At 53.3% G+C, this 15319-nt stretch overlaps 1 protein-coding gene across 12 annotated transcripts in view; it reads right to left on the bottom strand.

Annotated features, from left to right (window-relative positions):
- Positions 1-8129: 8129 nt before the first annotated feature.
- Positions 8130-15319, bottom strand: part of CACNA1C (calcium voltage-gated channel subunit alpha1 C) — a 579936-nt gene continuing 572746 nt past the window's right edge. For all 12 annotated transcript variants that reach the window (XM_036252393.1, XM_036252392.1, XM_036252383.1 and 9 more), the window contains 4 exons: positions 12721-12827; positions 12294-12397; positions 9936-10271; positions 8130-8500 (listed from right to left, as the gene is read on the bottom strand). In XM_036252393.1, the coding sequence (XP_036108286.1) occupies positions 8198-8500; positions 9936-10271; positions 12294-12397; positions 12721-12827 (850 nt within the window). In that variant the 3' untranslated portion in view covers positions 8130-8197. The remainder of the gene's footprint in view (positions 8501-9935; positions 10272-12293; positions 12398-12720; positions 12828-15319) is intronic.

Raw genomic sequence — 15319 nt, 5'->3', positions numbered from 1 at the left:
AAAAGTATTTGCATTTTTATACTTTTTAAAGTACTTTAATGTACATTATCTTATCCCCCACCCCCTCCTTCCTCCTTTCTTTCTTTCATTCATTCAAAATCAATTGTGTGCTTTTCCAAACATTTGGGGGACAGCTCTTCTATTTTGTGGATTATTCATTTAATTTCTCCTGTTCTGTCTCCTGGTCAATTTTTGAACATTTCTGTTAACGTTTTCATTGGGAGGAGGAGGTGGATAATGAGATCCCCACTGAAATAAGGTTCGGGTTACGACTGCATTCAGATGCCCCACGTTGTCCCGGCCTTTCTCCCCTCGGGAGAATCAGCGGGCCACCTGAGAGTGAGGTCTACTTCTGTGACCTCCAGGAAACAGGACAAGGGAGACGGAGGAGGGAAGATACAGTGAGACCAATGGAGACGTTGTTAAGAAATTTATTTGCAATTCTTGTTTTTTTGTCTTTGTTTGTTTTTTTAAAATAACATTATTCCTTAGATAAAAATGCAATCTTACAGGAATATACAGAGCATCTCGTACAGAGATCGTCCCCCTGAAGCTCTTCTGAAGGGTCGCCCGTAGGTTCCCTGGCCTCCCTCGAGGGCCAGAAGGCGCGGCGGGCGGGGCCTTTGACAAGGGATCATTTGTTGGTTACAAACTGTACACAGTATTTACAAGAGTAAGACTGCAAATCCGTGGAGCCTGGAGGGAAGGTGTGGGGTGTGCGGGTGCGTGGGGTGACGACAGGCATTGGGGTGATAATGGAAGCACTGTCCGTCTTCCTACATCTCTCTGAGACCGTGTGACCAGCGTGGTCTGGGGACAGGAAGGCGGCCCGAGGAGGACGTGAGTCAGGGATGGAGGGGCGGGGCTGTGTCTGGAGCCTCCTACACGAAGGGAAGTTCTGCTTGGTGCCTCTGGGGTTAAAATAAAACAGGAAGTCATGAGAGTGATGATTCCAGTGCTGCAGCAGCTGGGCACCTGCCGCCCTATTTCTTAGTGAAGTTGTGTGTTTTCCCACAGGCTGTTCTCAACTGCTCCCACCACAGATGGTGCCATCCGGTTTCTACCTTTGATGCCCACAGTCTGCTTCTGTGCCCCGCCTGGCTCCCCGGGTGCTGGAGAGCGGACAGGCAGCGGCCGTGGGTGTGCATGACCCGGGTGGGGACTCGAGGTGGCACGGGTGTGGGGATGCGTGCCCGTGAGGGAGCGAGCGGGAAGGGGTCGGCAGCACTGGAGTCACAGAGGGGGCCCTTTGCCCAGGATTGTTGGCTTACGACCTGCCTGCCTTTGACTGTCCAGTTCGCTTTGCTTTCAAGCCTCAGTATAGTTGCTCCCCGGGGGACACCTTAGGGCTCAGGGCTCGGGACAGGACGCGGTGACGCATTCCCTTTTCCTCCTCCTGACGCTACAGCAGGTCGCCTCTCTTCTCTCTCCTGGCTGCTCAGGAGGGACTTCCGCGGGGCCCCTGAAGCCTGCAGCCCCGGGCTCCTGTCACTGCCGGGCTGGTGTCTGCTCCCCTCTTCCCGTACCCCTGCTCTGAACTGGAGGGCTCGAGACCATCAGCGCAGGTCTCTGGGCCCAAACCTGAGCAGGAGTCACTCTGTCCCCGTCTGTGTTTCCTCGCCTGGACCCTACCCTCCCTTAGGACTGATCGCTTTTCCCACCAAGGACTGCCTCTGATAATGAGTCTTTTGAGGTGTGTGAGTGACTTTTAGAGGGCAGATTTGTAGCAAATGTCTGAGTCACGGTAGAGTAAGTGTCCTGTACCCCTTCCAGGAGTCGGATACAAATAGATGATATAGATTCTGAAAACTGGGTGCATGGGATGTCCCAGCAAAGGGGGTACCCTCGTGAAAGCCAGCATCTGATGTGAAGGGAGAATCCTGGACGGTGATGTGACATTTCAAGCCTTCACTTAATTATACAGTCTCTTCTTGTCTCCCTCAGTTTAGAAGAGAACAGTCTTAACTCTGACTCCACTCAGTGGTGAACTAATGTGTTTAATTTAGCGCAGGGTGCTCGGCCGCAGGGTCGCCTTCCCCTCAGAGATGGGGTGCCTGGCTTCCCTAGCACGTAAGGAAGCCGAGAGTCTCTGCCACGGCACCTGTGCTGTGAGCTCCACCCCTTACGATCATGAGAGGGAGAGGTCTGGATGGAGGAGTAGCAGCATGTTCTTAACGTAGGTCAATTATACTTAATTCCTAGTAGAAATAGTTCAGGTGCTGCCGCTTCCACCCAAGGAAGTTGCTGTGGCCTCATCCTCATCTCTCTCTGTTCAGTGCTCAGCCATCGGGAGGAGACACAATCATCTGTCCGGAGCTCAGCCCCAGCACAAGCACTGTTCCTTATGGATGTGCGTGTGTGTGTGTGTATGTGTATATGTGTGTGAGATATCTGTGCGTGTATGTATTTATGTATATATGTGAGATGGGCCTGTGTATGTGTGTGCATGTGTGTGAGCTGCATGTCTGTGTATGTGTGTGTATTTATGTATATATGTGCGTGAGATGTGTCTGTGCATGTATTTATGCATATGTGTGAGATGTGTTTGTGCATGTATTTACCTATATATGTGAGATGTGCCTGTGTATGTATGTGCATGTGTGTACATGTGTGAGCTGCACGTCTCTGCATGCATGTATGTATATATGTGTGTGAAATGTGTTTGTGCATGCATGTACTCATGTATATATGTGAGATGTGCCTGTGTATGTGTGTGCATGTGTGTACATGTGTGTGAGCTGTGTGTCTGTGTATGTATGTGTGTGAGATGTGTTTGTGCATGCATGTATTCATGCACATATGTGAGATGTGCCTGTGTATGTGTGTGTATTTATGTACATATGTGTGTGAGATGTGTTTGTGCATGCATGTACTCATGTTTATATGTGAGATGTGCCTGTGTATGTATGTGCATGTGTGTATATGTGTGTGAGCTACGTGTCTGTGTATGTATTTATGTATATATGTGTGTGAGATGTGTTTGTGCATGCATGTACTCATGTATATATGTGAAATGTGCCTGTGTATGTGTGTGCATGTATGTACATGTGTGTGAGCTGCGTGTCTGTGTACGTGTGTGCATGTGGTTCAAGTGCCTCCCCAGCAATGTGGCAGAAACACATTCACCTGTTACACTGACTGGTATCTGGCTCCACAAGGCAATGCTTCATTGTTTTGAAAAATAAATAAATAAATACATAAATAAAGTAAAAACCAGAAATGGCTTCACAAAAAAACTGAGTAAGAATTGCACACAGGATCCTTTCCATTCTGTCCTCACTAGCCTGGTGGGGAGGGGAGGAGGCTGACATGGAGAGAGCTGCTCAGGGAAGGGGACAAAGGCCCCCCCGGCAGCTGTAGAACCCTCTTTCCCTCCTGTCCTTCCCGGGTCCCCTCCACGCGCTGCCCCACGGAGCACCCTTCGCCTTGGGGAGAGCAGCGCCCCACTGCCCGCCTCGGACTGGCTGGTCGCAGCAGCAGGTGGCTAATGCACGGGCAGACGTCAGCAGAGAGGGAGGACAGGGTGGCAGACACCCCACAGCCAGCCAGGGACCTTGACTTGGTTGGGAAACAAGTCAGTCAAAATGTTACTTTTCCCTTCTTCCAAAGTAGATCCTCCAGACACGAGTCTCTCCAGTGCACTGGCCACTGGGATGGTTGAACTGGACATTTCTTTCCAGAAAATGGACAGACACGCAGCAAATCAAAACGTGCTCTATTAGCCCCCATTTCTCCTCCAGGTTGCCCTGTGCTGACATTCCCACACCAGGCCTGTATCCTCAAACCCAGAACTGGGCTGGACGCGGTCAGCAGGTTCTGACTCCCCCGGGAGCTAATGCACGACCTCCTGAAGCCAGACCGCCCCTCTCGGCCTCCTCGTCAAACTGCCCCTCACTCTTAGGTGATATTTCAGTTCCTCTGGCTCTCTAGGGCCGGAGGCTCATCATCTTCCTCAGCGACGGGCGTGGTTCTGGTTTGATGTGCAAAAGCACTGACCGCCGGGGTTCTTCTTGATGCCTAATCCGAGCTCCTGTTACATTTCTCAGCCTTGCGGAGCGATGGGCCTCCGTCCATCAACCGCCACCCTTTTGATGACTTCCAGACGCCTCCTGCTCAGGCGCTCATGTCTCCGCAGGGGCACCGCTGAGCGGGAGGCGCACCGCTCCTGGGCTGCCTGTCCCAGCCGCAGGCTCACGATGTTCTGGAAGCAGACAGCTACGAGGGCGTGACAGGCTTAGCTCCAAACAAGCCCTGGAATTTGAAAGCAGGGTCCCGGAGGCGGAGGAGATGGAGCAAGGAAGTCTTGTTCCACTGCCCTTGGATTTCCCAGTCAGAGGGACGTCTATGGGACTTCAAAGCTGGAGAAGGGGCTATAACTAACGTCTTCTGAAGCAAAGCGGAGAAAAATTTATAAATGAGGCCAGAATCTAGCGGATAAGTCTCCTCTTTTTAACTCAAGACTAAAAAGAACCTTCTGGGAACAGGCAGAAAGGAGACGGCCGGAAAGCCCTCTGCTTAACGGAGCCATCCTCGTGAGTCGTTATGAAGACCCCGTTGGCTATAAAAGAGGCTGGGCTAGTCAGAAGGAAATAAAAATGAAGTTACCAAAACCCAGAACTTAGGCTGCACTTCGCTGAGTCCCCTGGTCCTCGGCTCTGGCTGCTTTTCTCCTGCCAGCCACAGGCTCTCAGAAGATGTGATCCTTCTGCTTTGCAAGGTCCCGGGGACAGTTTCACTGCAGGTGGAGAGTAAGCATCGCCTCGTACACCGTGGATGAGGCCCATCGGCTTCACGGCCGGCTTCCTGGTCGGTGGCGATGACAGCACCAGGTGTCAGTCCTACAGGAGTCCAGCATGCGTCAGGCTCCGGCAGACCCTGGACGGGGCGCTCCATCTGCAAACTCCTCTCCTTCACAGCACACAGGGCAGGGCGCCCTTGTCACGAGAGACTGTCCTCACGGGAGAGAAACTAGCTGGTCTTCTCCACGAGTTGGCTGCACAGCAGAAGGGAGCCTTTGGGTGTGAGTGGTGACGAGCCAGAGGGCAGGACCCTGGGCGAAGCTGGACTGAGTCCAGCCTGCCGCCCACGCTGCTGGCCTGTGAGATTTGGTGACGCCGATGAAACGTCCCAAAGGAACATAGAATGCAAGATGAAAAGGTTGACTCTCTGTGTGTGTTTGGTCAGTGAAGACTCCAAATTTTGTCGAGGGACCAAATGTGCAGCAAGAAGCAGACAGCGATCCCAAGGGCTCTCCTCTCCATCGTCACTAAACTCTTAGCAGCACAGTGGCAGACACATTGGGAAACTAGACACAAGGTAACACCTACACTTAATTTCGAGAAGACCTGAGAAGGGCCACGAACGTTTGGATGGGTTGGGCCCGGAGAGACAGGAAGAGATTCTTCTGTTTCTGGACTGTCGTTAACCCGGGAGTTTCTGCACATTTCTCCACACGTCCATGAATCAGCCTATAAAAACAAAACTCATCTTCATTGCGTTTCTCAACGTAAATTTCTAGTTTGCTTATCTAAGTGCCAAGAAGGGCGGAGAGTATGCTGGACTGGAAGAGATTCAGTGGGTACATTCTGGATGAATGGTTGGGTCCCGTTTTCCCCAAACCAGTCGCCTGTTCACCATCGTTGATGAAATCTATTCAAAGAACAGCATCAGTGGGGTGTGTCCTAGGTAGAGGCGAACTGGCATAAGAGAGGCTCCCACAAAGTCTGATCCCAACATCCCTGTGAACTGCTGATGCTGCCTCTCCTGCCTGGTCCCCCCCCCCACGGCTGCCAGACACACCACAGAGGTCTGGAGGGAATGCTGCCCCGGAGCGAAGACGAGATGGAGCAACACAGAGTTGACTTGGGCTGGACACAGGTTTCACCTGGTTGACTTTGCTGTCTGAGTTTGGGTGGAGCAGTGGCCAGAGCCAGGATACCCTTCCCCTCCCCTGACTCTAATTTCATTCTCTTGGTCAGTGCGCACTTTCCTGCAAACCCACTGAGCAAAACGTGTGCGGTGGGAGTGAAGAGAACAGCCAGCCACCTCCCCTCTCCCTGGGGGGTCGCTGTGGCTCGCCCAGTGAGGAGAGGGGCTGGCCAATGCCTCCAGCCCTCCCAGCGAGGGGCTGTTCCTGGAGAAACACCCAATCGGAGAGCTGGTGCAGAGGAGATAGAGTGAGGGTTGGAAGGAGATATGTCCTGGTCTCGCATATGAGATGTAGTATAAACAGGCCTATCCTACCGTTTTGGAAACATCGAGGGAAACGGAAGCAAACACAAGATATGCAAAACAGTAACGTCCAAACCTGTTGGTGGATAGCAGAATAATGATTTACACTGGTGATACCCTTGCTCATTGTACAAATTAAAAAAAAAAAAGAGGATGTTCCCCTTCCCCCAACCACATAGAGAAAAGCACTTAAGAGTTCAAAGGTAAAGCTTGTCACACTCCAAATACAAAATGATTTACTTACATGCAGCAAAATATACAAGAGGTGAATTCAAAAACAAACTTAAGTCAATTCATTATATTCGCTTGGCACAATTGCAATTCAATTTTAAAAAAATATTTGTAAAATACTGAAACTGACCTGAATTCAAGTATAACGGTTTCTTCAACAGAAACATTATCAATGCAATTAAACATTACACGGAATATATCGAAGCAAAACGCCTTCTCGAGTTTTTCCCTTAAACTTCTGTGTTTTTTTTAAAATACAGTTTTAATGCCAACAAGACTCACAATTGTATTTTTAAAATGAATATTATTGCATTGTTTTTGCATATCTTGTGGGACAGAAAATGCAAAGAGTTACTGATTCCCGTTTCAGAAGCAGAGACAGTGATTTGTTTTTGCTCTCAGATGGCCCTGGATTCAGATCTCCCCACTTCACCCAGACTCGGGGAGCCGCACACTCACGGGGTGCACGGGGCACTGCGCGGGTGCACGCACACACGCCAGACACACGCACACAGACGACCCGCTGCACAAGTACACACGCACAGAGACTCGTACACGCTTCCTTTCTGCTGGCACCCACCACGGCACCCAGCATTCGAAAGAACACAACTCAGTCACCCATCTGTGCAAGACCCTATCAAGTGCATTGCTGATTACCTTTAAATTATAAAACCAAACCAAAAACATGTTTACTACCTACGGAAACCGTAACAAATGATTGGGCATACACAGTGTCTGGTAAAACTCTCCTCCAGGGAGCCCCCCGCAGGAAAAGGAAACCACACCCGTTTAAATAGCATGATCAAACCTAACCTGATTGACATCTGCAAGAGTGAAAATGGTAAGGTGGGTGGCTACAGAGCTTCGTAAACACTCTTCTTCCTCCCTCCTCCTGGGAAAATAAAATGAAGAAGAAAAAAAAAAACCCCAAACAAAAACAAAAAAATGAAAACTGCAACATGCTGTCAGGAGAAATGTCAAACCACAGAACAAAGGAGCGCTCAGCAGATCGGCACCAGCTCGCCTTGTCCGGAGGGGCCGCCTCTTCCTGGGGAGCAGCGCCGCTCCCCTCCCAGCACGCTGGCCGCCGCCGGGCTGGAGCGTGGTGGCCTGCGGTGGCCTGTGCAGGAAGGTGATCCAGGCAGCGGGGTGGGGCTGGGCAGCTGCCGCATGGCACTGCCTCCCTCTGGCTCCTAGCTCCTGCCGCCTCCCGCAGGTTCTTCTTCCCTCTGGGGTGGGGTGGGGCTGGGTCGAGTCACGCCTGCCTCCTTCTGCAAATCCACAGGGCCCTGGCTCTATGGGGACAGTGAGCTCGTACACAATATGTGCAAAATGATTTTGTACAAGCAAAGTTGAAAGACACCCGTTTGACAAAGGTCCTTTCGGTGAGGGCTACCACAGGAAGCTGAGGGTCTCTTTTGTGCCCAAGGCGAAGGCTGGCTCCTGGCACGGGGCTTGGAATCCCTCGGGAGGGCGGGTGGCCTTCTCCCTCCCGGACACTTCTGCCTCCTCCTCCTCACCACACTGCCTCCTTGGACACAAACTGGGGTTGCTGCTCTTCTTCCCCCCGAAAAGCTGACTCTCGATACCACCCAACTCTGTGTCTTGTCCCAACGAAATGAATGAAGACGCTGTTCCGTTAACTCCAGGTCACGAGAACAGTGAGGCACTTCTGAAACGAACCCTTTAGGAACATTGAAACAAATAAAAAGCCCAGCATCTCCCAGCCCAGCTCCTACAGGCTGCTGACGCAGGCCCGGCTGTCCTGCAGCTCCTCCTGGCTCCGCCGGCACTCCTGGCTGGGCCCACAGGGCCCGCCCTCGTTGCCCCCCGCTCTGTCCTGCCCCCGGTCCCTGCAGTTCACAAAAGGTAGGAGGGTGCCGTTGGGGCTCTGCTGGGTGCCCCCACTGAGGATGTTGTCAGCAGCGTTCTCCATCTCCTCTATGGTCATGTCGCAGGCGTCAGCCAGCTCCTGGGTTGTGACCTCGATAAACTTGGGATCTTGGGCAAACTGCCCCAGTCCTTCCGAAATCAAGACCTGAAGGGGGAGGGCCATGGGGAAAAACCAAAGAGGAACATTATTCCGGGGCTCGCCTCTTCTCTTTAGGGCCAGAGCACGGGACTCCTGACTGGGAGCTCCAGGAGTGTGTGCATGCGTGCGTGTGTGCACATGGGGGCGGCATGGGGTGCTCAGGGGAAAGGAGCGACATTCGGGATGTGTAGGCTGGAGGAGAGACCTTTTGCCTGGGGTCCTCGAAAACCGTTACCACATCCATGACAAGCGGGCTCACCGCGGAGCCTCAGCGGTGGTCTCTCACAGCAGAACGTCCACCCTGTCTTTGCTCCTCTCTGGCACCCTCTAGTATTCTTACCAAGAAACCTCTGTTCTCTGGTGCGCTGTTTTGCCTGTGCCCACTGCCCACCAGCCTGGCTGCCTGTCTGGCGGTGAGGACCCTGAGGAGGGTGTGTGCAAACACGCCCCAGGCACCCCCTTCGCTCCTGCTTCTGCTGGGAAGGCCAGTGGGCAGAGCCACAGCCCCGCTCTCCTCCCTGGTGGCTGCTTTAGTGGCTGTTCCGGGAAATCAGCCGCGAGCCAGCGGGCGGGGGGAGCAGTGCCCTGAAGCCTGGGACGGTTTTCTCAGTTCTGTTTGTCCAGCTTCCCTGCTTACTCTTTATCCCACGTAATTTTCCTCCACCGTGCCGGCCCTTCTTAACACACTGCATACATGTTTATGTATTACCTGTCTTTCCTCCCCCCGGTGTGAGCTCAAGAGAGAGAAACACTACCCCTCGCCGTGTCCCCGCCTGGGGCAGACCTGCAAGTGGCAGGTGCTCCGTGGAGACATGGCCTGAGTAACAGGTGCCCAAGGCCCCGGAAGCACAGGGCGTCAGAGCTGGAGGCACCCTTGGGGACTGCTCCGACCTGTCAAGGAGCCAGGATTGCAATGGGTGCTCCGACCGGGGCAGAGCCTGGCGGACCCGAGAGTGCTCTTGTTCTGGACTAGATTTTCTCCACTCTGGCTGTGCGTTGGAATCATCACAGGGCTTTTAAAACTACCCATTTGATTGGTCATAGGTTTCCAAAGCTCCCCAGGTTATTCTAACGAGAACCAGGCTCAGGAACCAGACCGACTTCCTACGTGTGCACAGGCAGCCAGGCTCAGGTCCGGAGCAGTCACAGCATGCCTGGGGCGTACACGCGGGCCTCACTGGCCTGCGGCTGGGATGTGCCTCGCAGTCTCTCTCCCCCGCAGCAGCCCCGCCCCAACCGCCCCACAGAAGCCGACAGAATCCCCTGCGTGCCGTGCACCCTGCTGCAGGCCCTGGCATCAAGGGTCTTTGTGGCCCCGAGACTTGACCTCCAGTCCACCTGGGAGAGAACCAGGCTCTCCCTTCTTGATTCTCCGTGCAAAGGGCCTTTGCTGCCTCGGGGCCTCCCTTCCCCTGTCTGCTGGCAGCTCCGAGTCACTTACCGCTTCCACCAGACTGCTGGCACTGCCGTGGAAATGCCGGCCCCAGGCCCCGGCCTGGCTGGGCACGGTGAGGGACACAGGCCGGGCCCGCCGGGGGGCGCTGCTGCCCCCACCGCAGGGCGTGGGCTCCCCCGACCAGGAGCTGCAGTGCACGGACGGGAAGCTGCTGTTGAGTTTCTCGCTGGACTCGGTGCCTTCCAGCCGCAGGGTGGGGATGGGCTTCGGGGTCCAGCCGCGGCCGCCGGGCGTGGCCGGGGGGGTGGCACACGGCCGGGGGAACGTGGTGGGGGAATGGCTTCTCTGGAGGAGGGGGCTCAGGCCCGCCACTGCCAACGCCTGCAGACACACAAGGGCGCGAGTTACTGGGGACGGCCAGGCCAGGAGGCAGGCCTCCCAGCAGCGGCTGTTTCCAGGTGGTGGCACCTGCCCGACACACTGCCACCGTTGTCACCCGTCCGAGACCCAGTGTGAGTTTCAACCATCCGAAAATGCATTTTCTGATGACCTCAGTCTGAGATGATCTGTCTCCTCTAAATCCGAAAGCTGCGACAGACTAGAGTCAAGGTCACCTGCTCCTCGGCCCTGGCCCTGCCCCGCCAGCTGTCAACTCTCTCCCTGGCCTTTTCGTCAGCCGACCGGAGAGGACGGTGCCCACCCGTGTGGCCTGCACAGCCAGGACCCAGCGCCCCGTCCCCCTGCCTCGGGGGTTGATGGGAGGTTCAAGCCAGGGAGGGTCTGCGGAAAAGCAGTCTGCGCAGCCCAAGAGCAGGCAGAGCCGGTGCGGACTGGTTCAGCCTCTGCAGCGAATCGGCCATTCGTACAATCCTGCCACACTCCAGCTCGCCTTGTGTCTGAGCTACTGCCCGCATCTCACGCTGCATGTGACTACGCTGCATGTGACTGCAGTATTTACACGGCCGTGTCCTCTGCCCCACTGTGCTCGAGGGGCCTGCGGGCGGGCTGCGGTCCCCATGCGAGCGGCCACCACAACCTGCTGTGGTGGGACGCGTCCGCGGGACGGCGAGGCCATGCGGTGGGCAAGCCCGGCCCAGAGGCAGGAAGAAGGGCACACGCTGCGTGGGTGGGAGGGGAGGGGAAAGGCATGGAGGGGGATGAAAATGAACAGGAGTTTCATGCCTTCCAGGATGAGAAAACAGACAAGTGAATCAACTTCTAGAAATTCATAAAAATATCACAGTTCTCCCCAGCCTGCCAGCCTCCCTGGGCCACTGCTCTTGATGGTCCCCAGCCTGGGGTCCCTGGGTCCCTAGAGGTCATATGTATGTCAGCAGTGCCATACAGGCTAAGCAAAACAGTACATTTCTTTAAGCTGAAATTATATCATCTTAGCTAAATCACACAGGCTGTCTTATACTGGCTGTAAACTTTAATTGGCACTTGAATGCCTTTGAATAAAAAAATTGAAAGAATAGAGCTATGGTAAGGGAGTGTATAATTAAAAAGGTAAAAAGTACAAGAGCCCAGCTGGTGTGGCTCAGTGGACTGAGCACTGTCCCGTGGACTGAGCGTCGTCCCGTGGACTGAGAGGTCCTGGTTGGTTTCCCGGTCAGGGCACATGCCCGGGTTGCAGGCTCGATCCCCAGTAGGGGGCGTGCAGGAGGCAGCTGATTGATGTTTCTTGCTCCCATTGATGTTTCTATCTCTCTCTCCCTTCTCTCTCTAAAAAAAATCAATAAAAACATATTAAAAAAAGAATCCTCCATTATTTAAAAATTTAAAAAAGTACAAGAAACTCTAGAGCTTAATTTTTCTGGAGGTCAGAGAATGCCTTAGATAATTCTTTGACGTTTCCATTAGTTCTGAGACAGTAAGAGCAGTTTTGATGCTGATGTCTTGGATTTCACTATTGCGGAGTCACCCGTGCTCAGAGGACAATGTCAGCTGTCCAATCTCCCTGGACCTGTTTTCCTTGGATATCACTCCCTACTCCTGACTCTGTAGCTGGCAGATTCTTTGATCATTTCTACATTTCAGTGGATGGATTTGTGTGCAGCTCAACTTCCAGGTGTCTTGCAGCTCTAGGTGGACCAGATCTGCCTGAGCGCCCTGTGGTATAAGCTAATGTCTGAGGACGGGACGTCTGTGTGGCTGTAAGAAGAAACTCGGGAATCCTGGGACCATGGAGAGGTCCTGGTCACCAGCACTTCCTAGGTCTCCACCGTGGGAAACCACAGACTTCCTTAGGGATCTCGCCTGTGTAGAAAAGGTCCCTCACCTGGGGGCTGCTAGGGCCAGGGGTGGGGGTGCAGCAGCGGTCTGGGACAGGGGAGACGGGTGTCTGGGGATTTTGTCTAGCCTCCTGGGTGGTGGCCAGTGGCCTGTCCAAAGCGTGGCTACCTGATGATGAACCAGATGCAAGGGCAGGACTGTCTTCTGAGAGATGTCTCCCCCTTGATTCTTCGGTCGCTTCAGACATTCGAGGTGGAAGGAGGCCCTTCGACCTGCAGAGCCAGCCAAAGAATTGGGGTCAGGACAGGCAAAGGACCGGGGCCTGTGACGACTCGCACCCAGGGAGGGGAAGCCGGCATGTTGGTGGCCCGGATACACCTCCTCTTTACCCTCCACCTTCCTCTGACACATACCACGTAGCTTGTGTCCAAGCCCTATCCCTGCCCTGGAATTCCCCCTGGTCGCTCTGGAAATCTGCCCAGCCCACTGTGTGGGGGTTGTTTGAGCCAGGCCCCTGTCACCCCCGAGCGCCTGACCAATCACCTGGGGAGGCCTGCTGTCGGCTCACATCTGGGAGCACGGTGTGAGGGCTTACCGAGGGAGGCAGAGCGGAGGAAACCCCTCTTCGGAGACTGCCGGCTGTCCCTCTTGTCCTCCTCCGGGGGTGTCAGTTGTCGGTTTTCATCATCCTGGTAGGACAGCCTGCAACAGAGAACTCGGCTTGTTCCTGGAGGCTGAGACGCGGACCCCACAGGGACAGCTGCCGTCCCAGAAGGCAGCTGGCTTTTTTCCTCGGTGAAGAGAGCCCCCACTTTGCTCTTTCGTGAAGGTTTGGGGAAGGGCAACAGGGACTCGCCACGCCAGGACCCTGCTCTCTGGCTTCACAGATGCTTCCGGCTCCTCACACACAGCCGGTCTTCCCTGAGCCCGTGTGTGACGGGGCAGCGAAGGTGAGGAAGCTGGGAAAATGCCAGGCACATGGGGCTCTTTCCAGGAATGGCCCAGGCTCCTCTCTTCCATGTGCTGATGCTATTTACCATGGCCAGTCCCAACTTTAGCCCAACCCCCCCATTTCTCCCTGGCCTGCCCCCCTTCCTCGTCAAGAGCACTCAGCTGTGTCGCTGAACCGCACGATCACCCATGAACAACAGAGCTGGGGCATCGTCAGTGGCTTCGGAGCCTCGGCTGGACTCACAGTGAGAACCACACTGGACACAGGCCCTGTTTGCACAGACACACCCGACTGAACCAAACGTCACCAGCCAGCCTCACTTCATGTCTCGTACTTAGTTTCTATTCTACTTTAATCCTTCTAGTTCTTTAAAAGGAAACAATGTCGGTTGCAATCCACCAAGTTGATTTCACTACCCCTGGTGGGCACAGCGGTCCCTCCAAGGTTGCATTCTAACCCCTGGCTTGTACAAATGAGGCCACCGACTCTGTGACTCCGAGAGCTTAAAGAGTGGAGACCATCCCGCCTTTCTGCTCCTGGCTCACCGACTTCCAGCATCTGCAGATGTCAGGAGAGGCTTTGAATCAAAACCTCTAAGCCAGCAGTTCTCAACCGGTGGGTCATGACCCATTTGGGGGTCAAACGACCCTTTCTCAGCACGCCATATTTCCGATGGCGATTCATAACTGTAGCAAATTACAGTTATGAAGAAGCAACGAAAATAATGTTATGGTTGGGGGTCACCACAACATGAGGACCTGTATTAAAGGGTCGCGGAGTTAGGAAGGTTGAGAACCACATCTCTAAGCCGTTCTTCTCATTTTCAGCTTGGCAAGCCCTCCCTGTGATATTTTCTTCTTATCCAACTCACACTCATGCTTGAAGACCCAGTTTCTGTTTGACCTTGTGCCTGGCGCCTGTTGTGGTCACCTTGACCTTGACCTTCTCCGAATGCCTGAACCCTTCATTGTTGTACCTTTCACTCTGTGAGCAATTAGTTAGAAAATCTCAATGTTATTTTCCTCTTCTGAGATCCTCTTAGCTTCCTAACTAGTTTGCAACACCTCCCTGAGTGCCGAGGCCAGATCATTCATAATCTAGCCGAGTGCCTGGATGCACCAAACATGCAGAAAGAGCCACAGTGGATGGAAGCACCTGCTTTTCCTGATTTCTAAGCTATGTGACTGTGTATTACTTCGCATCCTCTAAGAATCGAAAGCCTAAATGGGCTGGCCCTTCCTTATTATGAAGTGCTTTCGGGAGAGCTTCTAAAACAGTGCATCTTAACCCTTTTGAATGCAGCCACACTTGTAAATACATTTTAAGGGACTCTTTACACACATACATACATTGGCAATTAAACAAATGTTTCACAAAATGACACTTACCCTTCTGACACTGGGTACGTTATTTTGTATCGTCTTATTCTGTCCTAGTCTATGCTATTTAGTGCTAAGCTGTGTTATACTTTCTTTTAAAAGTGCTGATCATAACGAAGTAAATGTCATAACCTTCTAACGGGTCTAGATCTGCAGCTGAACCCTTCTCTTAAAAATTCTATCACTGCGGTGAAGGCGGGGTGGGGGGCAGGAGTGGGAGGAGGGGTCGATGGGGGAAAGAGAAGGAGGGACATCTGCAATACTGTCAATAATAAAGATCAATTCAAACAAAACAAACAAGCAAGCAAAATCAATGGAAAAAATATCCTGGGCTGAGCATTAACAAACAACAAAAGAAGTCTAGCACTGCGGGAAATCTCAGCCACTGTGGCCAACAGTGCCCTCTGCTGGGTGGCTTTATTATAAGCAGTTTCAGGAACATTTGCTTAAAGGTCAATACATGTATGTGTGTAATCGAGTAGCACTATAACATATATTTACTGGTTGGTTGCACTCCACACACTTTCAGAAACATGTTTAGAAGTTTTTCTGGAAGCACTGTATCATGAGGAAGGGCCCAGCTAAGCAGGGAATTGTGAGTGCATGTGTGGGTGAGGGGCTGTGTGTGCATGTGTGGGTGAGGGGCTGTGTGTGCATGTGTGGGTGAGGGGTTGTGTGTGCATGTGTGGGTGAGGGGCTGTGTGTGCATGTGTGGGTGAGGGGGCTGTGTGTGCATGTGTGGGTCAGGGGTTGTGTGTGCATGTGTGGGTCAGGGGCTGTGTGTGCATGTGTGGGTGAGGGGGCTGTGTGTGCATGTGTCAGGGGTTGTGTGTGCATGTGTGGGTGAGGGGGCTGTGTGTGCA

This window comes from Molossus molossus, unplaced genomic scaffold, assembly GCF_014108415.1.
Source record: "Molossus molossus isolate mMolMol1 unplaced genomic scaffold, mMolMol1.p scaffold_m16_p_10, whole genome shotgun sequence".
Taxonomy (NCBI): domain Eukaryota; kingdom Metazoa; phylum Chordata; class Mammalia; order Chiroptera; family Molossidae; genus Molossus; species Molossus molossus.
Note: the sequence above shows the minus strand (reverse complement) of the source record. Positions and strands in the feature narration are given on the sequence as shown.